The sequence below is a fragment of the Microplitis demolitor genome, chromosome 8 (assembly GCF_026212275.2).
Source record: "Microplitis demolitor isolate Queensland-Clemson2020A chromosome 8, iyMicDemo2.1a, whole genome shotgun sequence".
Taxonomy (NCBI): domain Eukaryota; kingdom Metazoa; phylum Arthropoda; class Insecta; order Hymenoptera; family Braconidae; genus Microplitis; species Microplitis demolitor.
Window position 1 is genome coordinate 19,026,725 of NC_068552.1, and position 12,663 is coordinate 19,039,387.

Consider the following 12,663-nt stretch of genomic DNA (forward strand, 5'->3'; position numbering starts at 1 on the left):
TAATTAATTTTTGATTAAGAAATGTTTTTTTTTTTCTTGAAAAATGTTAATTTGTATTGTGAAATTTAAAAAATTATGTAGATTCTTAAAGGCGTAGACGAAACTATTGAACAAGTGAGATAGTGTAATTATAAAATCCTTGTATTATTTTTCACAACAAAATGTAAATGCCATCAGCCCTGGGTCCTATATAAGCTCTTTATTTATTTATTTTTAATATAAAAATTATCATTAAAAGATAAAGGGTATTAAAGGTAAAATCCCGACTTAGGTTTTGAAAATGTAAAGTAATTGTCAAAAAAATCCTTGACACGAGTTGTAAGTGTAGATCCAGGACCCAGGATGTAGGTGGGCTTTTTATGATCTCCCTGAGAGCTGCTCATACTTGAAGTGGAGCCATCAGTTCACTTAAAACCACAAGATTATAAGTGAAGTGCTAAGGTAAAGGTTGAGGTATAAATACGTATATATGTTTAGGCATTAAGAAGAAAAAGAGGTTCCGACACTAATACGCCGCCGGCATTCTAAAAATTTTCTTTGGCATTATATAATAAATCGATTATAAGTTTATGACGCCGACATGCATTTTATTTCTGCGCTCGTAAAAACAATTTTAGTTTCAACGCTATATAGAAATTTTTTTTATTACACAATAGATAAAATTTAAAAGCAGCATTTTAAGTAAAATAAAAATTATCACTAAAAATTTGCGGAGTGAAGTAGAATTAAATACGGAGCGAATTTGAAGTGACCGTTTATTTATTTAATCCCCTCGGAGTGAAATTTACTTATGAAATTAATGAATTCACTTATAAAAATTAATTATGTCATTGCGTGTTTCAAAAATTACTTTATCTAAATTCTTCAAACTTCCAAAACTGGTCCTTCCTGCTGGTCCAAAAACGTACGTCTACCGGAGAAATTTTTAGTGAAAATTACCGGAAAAGTTTGATACTGAAGACATGGGGTAAATATCTCAATTTCTTTCACGCACATTGTAAAATATCTTACTCGATAGCATGTAAATGAAGATCGAAATGTTTTTTACGCAACGAAAAAAACATATTTCAAATTAAAAAATCTACCAGATAAACTGGTATGTCAGTTAAAAATCTTAGCTCACCTCCAATCTCCAGAACTATTCCTTAAACAATTAAAGTACATAAATTTTTTTAATTTTTGTTTCGCTATTTCTATTAAAAACACTAAAAATTTAGATAATGGCTAGATGTCCTTACAGTACCAAACTTCATGGGTAAATTTTACTCGAAAATTCTCTGCGCGCACTCTAATATTTTATATGATTATAATAATTGATGCTCTAATAAGTTTAAAATAATAAGATTTTAATTTGACGACAATTTGTTCAGGAGTTGATTGCCAGTTTCAGCAATTACATATATTAAGGGCCGTATATATGTAGAACATTGATGAATAATTAAACTTTAATTTATATCCATATATGTCTCATGCATCAGTGCGTCTGCAGTCACATTTTCGACTCAATTATTATTTCACTCGTTTCCGGTTAAATTTTCATTGTGTCGCCCAGAGCACCCACTATACCGATCATGTATACATATATATGGATATGTGTATACGTATATACAGGTACGATCAATATAAATATGAAGAATAATATATAGCAGACCGTGGGAGTGAGCCTGGGGATATATTAATTGAAACGTGCCTTCGGGAATTCGACGAGTCATCGCCACCGACGCTAGGTGAAAATTATTAAAATTGACTCGGACTCAACTCGAGTACTCTCCGTTTATTCTGATGCACGTGGGGCCTCTATACAACTCAACACGAGTTAAATAAAATCGCGGCTAATTTTTAAGCTGATCCGCGGACTCATCTACCACCTGCTTACCACCTTTTTATTTTTTTTTAATCATCAGGATCCCCTGGATCGTACAGCAATTATCGGTAATAAAAAAAAAATTACTATTGTGTTTTTAAAAAATGACTCATAGCCACCGAAAATAAGACCTTTGGCTGCACACAAAAATGACTCTTTTAAAATGTTTACGTCAAATAGACCATCAGCAAATATAAATAAAAGTATGACCGGTATTGACGAGTCTAATCTCTAAAAAACAACAGTGAAAGTTTTAAATGAGTAATATTAAGTACGTTCTGGTATTTATCGCTCGCCATCGGTATCCCATTTTTTTTTGAATAGTATCACCAGTTCTATTGTACTGAGGCCGTAGAAAATACCGAAGTGTTAGCGGGACGCCTGTACACTAATCTATCATCTATTCAATTTTTTCAAAGTTTCGACGAGTGTCAATATTACTCACCGATATTTATAACCCCGTCTTATCTTAATACCGAAAAAAATGCATGGAAAATAATGAAAAAAAATTAAAGCTGAAAAATATGAAACATTGGACACTCATCATTGAAAAAATATTTGTAGACTGAGTCGTGTGCTGTGTACTGCATTATCGACTTTGTATGGATAGAAAAATAGAGAGCAATCATCGGAAAAGTCGACGGGGTGGCGGGTGACGTAGTCTATTATTTTAACGTTTGGACGTCCCTAGGGGACTCGGGTCATGAGTAACAGTATCTGTGTCGAGAAAAGCGAGATAGCCGAGCCGGGGGTTGCAAATCTGGGAAACGCTCTCCGAGGCACGCGTACCAAGCTCTCATCCGTCTGCAACCCGTCGAGCTTGATAAAGCACACTCGAATAATAATTTTTTTTCCTCCTTTCTCAATAATGTACTCTCAAGTTGTCTATCGATTTTTTTCCCGCGATAAATCTCAACTTGTAACAATATTTCATCAACACTTGCCTTATTTTATTTGTCTTTTTTTATTTTTTTTTAAATTCCTGTTCAAATATGCCGACATACTTTTGGGTTTTTATAAATATGTACTAAAATAAGTCTTAGAAGATTTTGTAATCTAGTCGCTTTTTAAATTCACTCTTTACCCGGTCCACAGTGGCCTTTATATATTTAGATTGCTATCTAATAGGATGATCTTAGCCCAGAACTTGAATCCTGGTCCCAGATCTGGGAGATAGGTTTAGAACAGATTCAAGCGCTCTACTGTTCGTACCTTCGTAATCGCTTCAACCCTACACTCCACCTTGTAATGCACGGCGAGACTTCGGGGTTTTCCACGCCCGTCTTATTTTTTTGCGAGCAAATTACCAATTGTTAGGATTTGGAACTTCTTTTTGTTCTCTAATTTGGTCTTAAATAAATTACAGATGTAAACATTGTAAAATTTCTTCACACAAAAGAATAGTTTTTACGAGGATCAAAGTGTCTTATTTTTTTAGTGGCTATGGATCTATTGGACAGTTTAGAGATAGTTACAAGTAAAAATGTTTAGTTAAGTATCCGTAAATAAGGACTTGACAATTTTCACAGGTTACATGTCACATATTTGTTATATATGTACATAGCTGAGGTATTTTTAATAAAGTTTGCTCACTAAGTTATTTAAATTTCGACATATGGTTCAGTTTAAAGTTTAAAAATTATCTTTTAAACCTAGAACGTCACCTTGTAATCCTCTAAGATTTTAAATTTAATTTTAAATCCCTTTATGTTTTTACTTTTAAGCGAATTATGTACTTGGGAGTTTCCCGTTTTTTTATATCCTGTACAATTTATTTTTCATTGTCGTATCGAGTTTGTTGTATATTTTTATTAGTCGTAATTTTTATGGAGATGTTTAATATTTTATTAAAAAATAACACTGGGGATTAAGAGTAAAAAGAAAATATTTTAAAGGAAAATGAATAATAAAAACAGTCTTGACGTTTTATGTCACATGTATGAGAACTTTTTTTTTGCTAAATTTAAAGACTGACGTGCCCTATAAAAACATCTTGAGACTCTTCACTTGTCAGTGTGTTGTAAAAAAAAAAAAAAAAAAAAAAAAAAAATCAAGGCGAGAAAATACCTGTGATAGAGTACGCAAGTCGAGGTCCAAAGTTTTTCGCTCAACTAAAAATAAATATATGGAGATTTTGTTGTTTTAAGCGGCTATGTTTCTTTATTTAGCCGAAAAGTCAATCTTAAAATATATATTTAACACCAAAAAGATTTTTAAAAATCAGGTGAATTTATTTCCAGTAGGTCACGTCCAGTTTTTACAAAAAAAAATAAATTTATTCAGTTTATTTATCATAAATATTAAAATATATATATTTATATACGTTTATTATTATTTTTTTTACCTTTTCTCGGTTTTGGTGTCAAGCGTGTCAGTTTTATGAGGGACATTTATTGTTTGATATTTCCAATTGAAAAAGAAAACATTAGAGAGATAAAAATATAATAAAACAAAACCCACTAATTAAATACTTTTCCGCTCAACGATGCGCGACCTTCTTTCTTTCTTTATTTTTCCTCCTTTCCTGCGTCTATTCTTTCCACTTTTATATTTTTTTTCTCTCTACCAACAATTCAATATTAAAATAAACCCTAGTCTTTTATGTATGCCGAGTTATCATCGGTGTTAATATATACGAAGTGGCGAACCTCAGGCCACCCATGTGGGCAACCAGGTATATTATTTTATATACATATATATACACATATATTTAAACTCCCGAAGGACCCACTTATACATATACTTTATTTAGTAGCCGTCGCTCCTCTTCATCTCTCGTATTTTTCTACACACGGGTAAAAAAACTCCATATATATTTCCCCGGCTCACCCGAAAATATATACATATACATTATTATACATAAATATATCGAATAAAAGTCTCCGACACCTTATTTCATTATCAAATATGTATCTAAAATAATCAGACAATCAGCAAACAATTGCCGAAGACCTGTAGCTAAAAAAAGATGTATAAATTGATATAGCATTGTAATCTACTGTAAATAATAAATTGCTAGTTAATCGTAAAGATTGACACAATCCTCCACAGTATTACGTATTATACATAATAAATAAACAAACAAACAAAAATATTACCAGATTATTGACTGACAAGCCACGTGTCTTTTGGTTACTATTTACATCGCTTAAATATTCTTTTATTTATCCTCAAATTGCATCAAGATAAAATTTAATCGGTTTATATTTTCATTATTTAATACTACAAAGCATATGTAGACATGTACATAAATATTTGTAAGGCCAATACTCTTTCATTACACTCGATACTGAGTACTCATTAATCATTGGAACATTTAATCCCCGATTTAAAATATCTTTTTGTCTAGAGTTAATACTAGAGCTTCGGGTGGTAATTTTCTAGATCGTACATTCATTTCCGGGCTTCTCGGTTTTATGCCATGTCCGGTTTTATCGTTTGCTCGGTTCAATTACTCACGTCTGTTATATATATATCGACTCGCGGTTCAAATAAAAAGCGAAAAAAGTATGCGTCATATAGGTAATATTTGCCAAAGCTTTTTCATTGAATTGCTTCGTGTTATATATACATACTTATATATATATTTTTTTTCCTATCACTACAAATATTTAAAAATAATTGCAGACTAGTCGATTTTATAGAGAAATAAATACCAAGGCTCCAAAAATCTCTCTATACATACATATAGATAGGGTTGGGGAGGGGGGGGGGCAAAACGGAGCACCCCTAAAATTTTATACATCATAAGTTTTCTTTCCAAACATTCCAAAATTACTTTTGTCAATATGATTGAGCATTATTTTGAATTTTTCTAAAGTCGAGTGTCAGTCGAAAAATATTAGTGACTTGGTTTATGATAAAAACTAAAAAATTTTTGTTTTCTTTTAAATCCGCTAATTGTTTAAAATGTAATTTTTCTTCATGGAAATTACTCATAAAAAAATTTATTTGATATCCAGTAATTTTTTCTCACTTTTTTAGGGGGTACTCCATTTTGCCCGCAATAATGAAATTTTTATTTTTTCAATTACTGAAAATTTGTTCTATTCACTTTGAATATCATATGTATATATGTATATATGTGTATATATTTTTAAAATATCATTTTTATAAGTTTGGTATTTATTTCTCTTAAAAACAACTAGTCTGCGATATTTTAAAAATGTGTAGCGATAGGAAAAGATAAAAAAATAAGAGATTATGAAAGGTATTTATAATCGGAATGGGTAATTGTAAGATTAACATCTAATGCAATTTACAGTGGGAACAAAGTATATATCCGAGCATATATTGAGTATACATGTGTACTAAGCCGAAGAGCCAAGAATTTATCGAGTATGACAAATATGTTGGTAAATATTTTAAGGAAGCTCATTGACAAATTATAAATATATTTATATTTAATGGTATTATGTGTAATATATATATATATATTTTCTAAGTATGTAGATAGTATTTGTAGGTATATATGTACAATAATCAGCAATGTGTAAGAATTGGCATGAATAACTGGTGGCAAACGAACGGATAAGTCGTATGAGTGTTTGTTCAAGTATATTTCTATTTGAGATCATTCTAGAGTGTTGGTAAACAATCGGTTATTATTTACAGATAAAGATCGCGTACAAACACCCCGTCGATTTAAACATTTGTTCTAATATTAACAATAGTATTTATAGTCATTATATATCTTTCCACCCGGTATACGCAGCCTATACCTCGACTCCTTATCAAATCTACTAATCGACTCGGCAGTAGTTTTAATCGGAACTCACCTCAGTTTAAACCAACTCGTCTTAAGCTCAGCATTTATAAATATATATATAGATAACTATATAGCAATGTACTGAGAAATTATATTGTTATGTATTACCTGACGATTGGAGGTAATATCAAGTGTACTCACCTTTATATTTTTATTTTTTATCAGACATCGCACGTTGTGTCGTTACTACCGAGTATAATCTCACGCGGGAGTACAATGCACGGTATTTCTGTGAAATAATAAAAGTTTTTATACTTATTATCATTATAAATATGTGTAATTATATATATATATATATATATGTATATGTATATTTTAGAACTTACAAGTTATTTGAGTCCATCGATGTCGATGATAACGATGATGGTCAAGGATTTATTTCACTCGCGACATAAGTAAGTATATTTAAAACACGAGCAATATTTAACGGGGTGTCAGACGTGGTGGCAGTTGACATGACGTGAAATAGCTAGTCACCGTGCTGGTGGCCGTTGTCACGATGAGAGACGCCGACGTCCCGCGAAAATTACGCAAGCAAGCGCGCTAGTAAGTCGCTCCATTCGCGAGTAGGCCAGGGTGGATTTCGCGTGCTGCGCACGCACATATCGCCACCGCGATCTCCCTAGAGCTCCCGCGAGACGGTATCAGAAACCTCGCGAGGGCGTGACGGTCTTCGGGTTCTCGGAGTCCCTTCGACGTGCCCCCGCGACCGCTGGTGCCGTCGACTGGCAGATTGCGGCTCAAGTGGGAGACTCGCGCCGCGGATTGGGCGCCACCAGGGTACTGGGTGTGCCTATAAGTTGACAGGATCGCGCGCTCTGGAGGGGAGTATTTGAACAAGACTCGGCAGCTCAAGAGTACCGGAGTACACTCGCTTACCGGCATCCATCCACACTACACACAGTGAGAGAGTGAGACAGGGCGCAAGCTCGACAAACACCCGCAAATAACGCCACGGTGTTACACAGTGTATTAGATATATATATATACATATATACAGATAGATAAATAGATAAATGCATACACATACTTCTATAGTTTAGTTGTTGTTAGAACAACAATTACCCCTATCACAGCGTCATCGAGTGTTGTGCAGACATACATTGTTCGGGTCAGCCGACGGTCTTTCATTTAATCGTTTTTGACGGTCGTAATTTACCGTGAGTGTATTATTGTTTGTGACTATTCAATTTTTTTACGCTCATTCAAAGTTTCAAAATTTTGTTTTTAATTTTTTTTTTTTTATTTTTTTTTATTTTTTTTTTTTTTTGACGTTTAAAAAATGACAGAAAGTTATTCTTGATGTATAAGTGCGTCGATGTATGTCAGACTTAAATTGCAGTGTCGATAAATCAATAAAAAAAAAAAAAAAACAGTAATTATTTAAACGATTGGTTTAAGTAAAAGATAGTTTTAATTGTCGTGGTTTGTGAACAATTAAGTGCAGTGTTGAGCGCGAGAGCGCTGCGAGGGCTGGGTGACCGTCGATAGTCTATCGATGGTGTGAAATTTGACAGCCGCGCGTGAACACTAACCCGGTTATCTCTATGACAATGCTTCAGTCGCAAAAACTGTACAGCGAGGCTGGTAGCCTCGGTAACGCCATGACCAGCGCGACTATGTCAAGTATGGGCAGCATGGCGCCAACGTACAGTTCTATTAACTCAATGGGTTGTGTGTCGATGGGTATGACCATGGGTGTTGGTCCCAGTTGCAGCCCGCAGGGGGCCAGTGGGTTTAACATGAGTACGATGAGTCCCATGGGAATGGCATCTATGGGAGGTGGTGGAATGGGTGGCTATGGAAGCGCCGCGATGGGCGGTGGAGGCGCCTGCATGACTCCCGTCGGATACGTCGGCGGGACTCCGACGTCTCGCGATCCTCTGTCTCTTGCTGAGCCGGACTCACCAAACTCGGCGCTTCAACGTGCGCGTAATGACAAATCATACAGACGTAATTACACTCATGCAAAACCTCCATACTCTTATATAAGTCTCATAACCATGGCAATACAAAATGCCCCTTCAAAGATGCTTACACTAGCTGAAATTTATCAATTCATAATGGATCTCTTTCCCTTCTACCGAACGAATCAGCAGCGTTGGCAAAATTCAATCAGGCATTCTCTCAGCTTCAACGACTGCTTTGTCAAAGTCGCCCGGACTCCTGACAAACCCGGAAAGGGCTCATTCTGGACTCTGCACCCCGAGAGCGGCAACATGTTCGAGAACGGATGCTATCTGCGTCGTCAAAAACGATTCAAAGACGAGAAGAAAGAGCAGGCGAGACAAACAACGAAGCACCAGCACCCACATCATTCTGGGGGTGCTACTGGTCACAGCAGTCCTACGTCTCACGATCTCGGTCACGCAGGTAAAAAAACCGGGTCATCACTTCATCATACCGTAACTCATCAATCTGATGATAAAGATCTCCATTCACTCGTATCCTCGCATCACCATCATGCGACGGGACTTCATCAACATCACGGCGGCATTAAAAGTGACGCTAATGATATTGGTGGTTTATTAGGACCGGACCTGGGCGCCACACACGACGAGTTGGCTGCCATGGTAGGCCGCAGTCTTCATCCTCATCTACTCAGCGACCCAACGGCTCTTCACCACGGGATGGCAGGCAGTTTGAAGCAGGAGCCGCCTTACACCGCTGCAAATCATCCCTTCAGTATCACGAGGTTACTTCCGGGTGAGACAGCAGCAACATCTCCTGGTGCCCAGGACAGAAAGCACCCGGATCTAAAGATGTACGAGCAATTGCACCAAAGTTACGCCAACTACGGCTCGCCACATCACCACCCGCACTCGGGGCCACCTTCTCACCATCATCACAACGGAATGCACTCCGGTCCCAACTCAGTCGCTACCATGCACAACATGTCGAATCATCACCAAGACTACTACCAGCCACCGCTGTACCACCACGCGACCAGCGTCTCCAGCAGCAGCGTACCACCCACCGTCTCTTCATCAGCGGCACCAGGATTGTGACATCACGCCACCCACCCGTACGCACTTGCCTGAGTCGCCGTTGCAGCGGCCCACCAAGCCGCGTGCACCAACGACAACGCTGACGACAGTAGATCTCTAATGCATAGATCCAGTGTGCTAGCGCGTGCGGATCATCGTATTGATGACAGACACGAAATTCATCATCCACATCCACATCCACATCAACAGCAACAGCAACAGCAGCATCAACATATCAGCTGGCACGTCATTGCTGGCGTAGAAGATGATCCCGAGGACGAGGATGACCACGACCACAATCCCGGAAGTTCTTACTCAGAGGACGTTTGAACTTTTCATGATAACGATGATGATTTCTATCAATTTAATAAGTATCGTACTAAATAAGGTTTAAAAACAACATTTACTAAATAATAACAGCGTTCTTCACTTGCTATTACGCGACTGAGCAGACACACCTTCTTTTCGTTGGTTTTAGTTTTTTTATTGCAGAGTAATTACTGCTACCGAGTAATTTAAATAGTTTAAATTTGAATTATTGTTTCTTCGTTTTGTTATTTTACTTACTCTTATATTATTACTACTATTATTATTACTTCTATTATTATTATGATCATTATTATTATTATTATTAATGTAAATGCTAATCGATGGACAATCTATATGCTTACAAATGTTGCTTAGATTAATTTTAAATTGAGGTACTGTACATGGAGTTATAGATGAAGAAAATAATTTATAATTAAATGTTTAATTACAAGAAAAATTGAGTTTTAGATAATGTTCGTATGTATGTTGATTTGAGTAATATAAAACTTGTCATCGCTTATGATACCGATATCTAATTTTGAGATTGCCTGAGATATCTTACACTAAACAGGCTTTGATATCTCGGTTTTATAAACTTTAAATCAAATTAATTACGCTTAATAATTTTCTGTAATTATTATAACTTTTTTTTCTCATTTTTATTTTTCTCAATTCAAATAATTAATTAGTATCAATGGTAAAAAAAAAAAGAAAAGAATGATACTGGTTAGCCGACGTCTAATTATTTTTGGATTATTTTTTAAAATGGTAAATTTGAAAAAAAAAAAAATTTTGAAAAAATTGCACCTGTAGTTTTTATAATTTTCTACATGTGTATTTTTTTAATTTTTTTTTTTTTACAATTAATTTATTAAAAAAAACGAAAATTGTTAATTGTCTGTCAATTTATGAGTGTGAAAATAGCAGACATCAGACAAATTTAAAATTATAAATAAATAGAGTAAATAATTAAAAAAAAAATATTTAAAAAAATGGACTTATTAATTGTTAAATTTTCTAAACGCGCATTTTTTAAAAATTTAATTTTTCTAATTATTTAGTCTATTTATTAATAATTTAAAATTTGTCTGATGTAGTCTGCTGCATTCACATTCATGTAAATTTCAGAATCATAAAAAGAAAAAAAAATACTTTCGCACGAATTTACTTTCCGTCCGGTCATTTAATTGCCTCCGAATAAATGTAATTGTTGTAATACATAATTAAATTTATAAATTATAAAATACGCTATCGGTGCTCTAAACTACTCACGGTCAGTAAGAAAAAAACGATTAGCAAAAATTGTGATATGCTCGCGAAAAATAAAAAAAAATTATAATTATATAAATTATAAGTAAATAAAAAAAATATATAAATTTACCGGGAGGTATGTTTGTATTAATGAACGTTTAATTGACGCTACCAACGATAAAAATAAATTTAAATAAAAAATATTTAAAAAAAATGAGTAAAGTTGTTCTCTCGAAAACACATGTCCAGTGTTTTTTTTGTATGATAATGTAGATAGTCGCACAACGTAACGTGTATCATGTACATTATTATTGTATGTTATAAAGAGTTCTATATAAATATATAAATATAAATATATAAATAAAAAATAAATATATAAATAAATTTAAATAGATACTATATAAATATATTAAATATTAAATAAATAAAGTAACTTAAAATATAAGTAAAATAAATACAATCTATATTAGACGCAAATACCTAATACGCATACGCATCTCGTGTCCTTGTGTACTCCGTCAGCGGTGCGTCTCCAGATCTTTGTATGTAAAAAAAATAAATAATTAATAAATTAATTAATTAAATATCAGTAGATAAATGAATTAATTTATTGATATTCAAGTGAAGGAGTCGTACCTCTGCGTTCTTGTATTTCGGTGACGAAATTTAAAAACAATTGTAAATACTAATTACCGACTCAGAGGCCATCGTCATTATAATTGTCGCATATTTTTATTTTTATTATTATTATTATTATTATTATTATTATCTTAGTTCTTATAATTATTAGAATTAATTATTATTTACTATTATTTTATCGCAAGCAATTGAGCGTATGGAAAATATGTCAGGATTTTATCAAATAACTTTTGATTAATTATCGTCTCGGGAGATCTAGTCTCTTCGACCTTCCTCTCATTGCTAATTATTGTGTTAAAAGTAAAATAAAGGACGATTAACAATGCCACTAAGGAGATGTACATGTTTCAATAAATTTACGTATTTCTACGAATCAAGGTTATTGTTATTTAATTATTTACTCAACCTTCTCTCATTTTATTTTATTTTCATTCAAATCCTCTCAATAACTACAATATAGTAAATAGTAAAAGTAAGCCTTGTATGCCATTAACTGTTTACTTAAATTTAAATTTAATTTATAATTAATATGAAAAATAATTTTCAAAGTCCTCAGCAATTAAAGTTAACAGGCGAGCGAGCAATCCAAGTACAATTTCCGTAAAATTATTGGATATGATACACAGGTACTGCTGAGAGCCACTACAAAGCTGTGTATTTCGCCAATATTTGACTAAATCATGAACAATGTTTGATTGTACACACTCGTCGACGTCATATATGCAAGCGGTGGAGTTGCGCCGCGACGGAGTAGACGCTCATCCATGAGTTGACTAGAGCAACCGTCCCAGTACAGCGCCCACGGACTTGTGTGCTCTATTGTATGGGTGACTATCGGACTTGCA

The 12,663-nt window shown here is 34.1% G+C and overlaps 1 protein-coding gene and 1 long non-coding RNA gene across 2 annotated transcripts; one reads left to right on the top strand and one right to left on the bottom strand.

Annotated features, from left to right (window-relative positions):
• Positions 1–263: 263 nt before the first annotated feature.
• Positions 264–7,141, bottom strand: LOC103572424 (uncharacterized). Its single transcript, XR_549092.2, has 3 exons — positions 6,959–7,141; positions 6,774–6,861; positions 264–407 (listed from the first exon to the last, which is right to left on the bottom strand). It is a non-coding gene; the product is annotated as an uncharacterized LOC103572424 (long non-coding RNA).
• Positions 7,142–7,492: 351 nt separating this feature from the next.
• LOC103572425 (silk gland factor 1) lies at positions 7,493–12,196 on the top strand. The gene has a single exon (XM_008551044.3). It carries the CDS (start codon positions 8,180–8,182, stop codon positions 9,638–9,640), a length of 1,461 nt encoding a protein of 486 aa, XP_008549266.1. The 5' UTR covers positions 7,493–8,179; the 3' UTR covers positions 9,641–12,196.
• The last annotated feature ends 467 nt before the right edge of the window (positions 12,197–12,663 follow it).

What these genes read in the sequence shown, in the direction of transcription:
- LOC103572425 (XM_008551044.3), top strand. Translation starts at nt 8,180, where the DNA reads ATGACAATGCTTCAGTCGCAAAAACTGTACAGCGAGGCTGGTAGCCTC.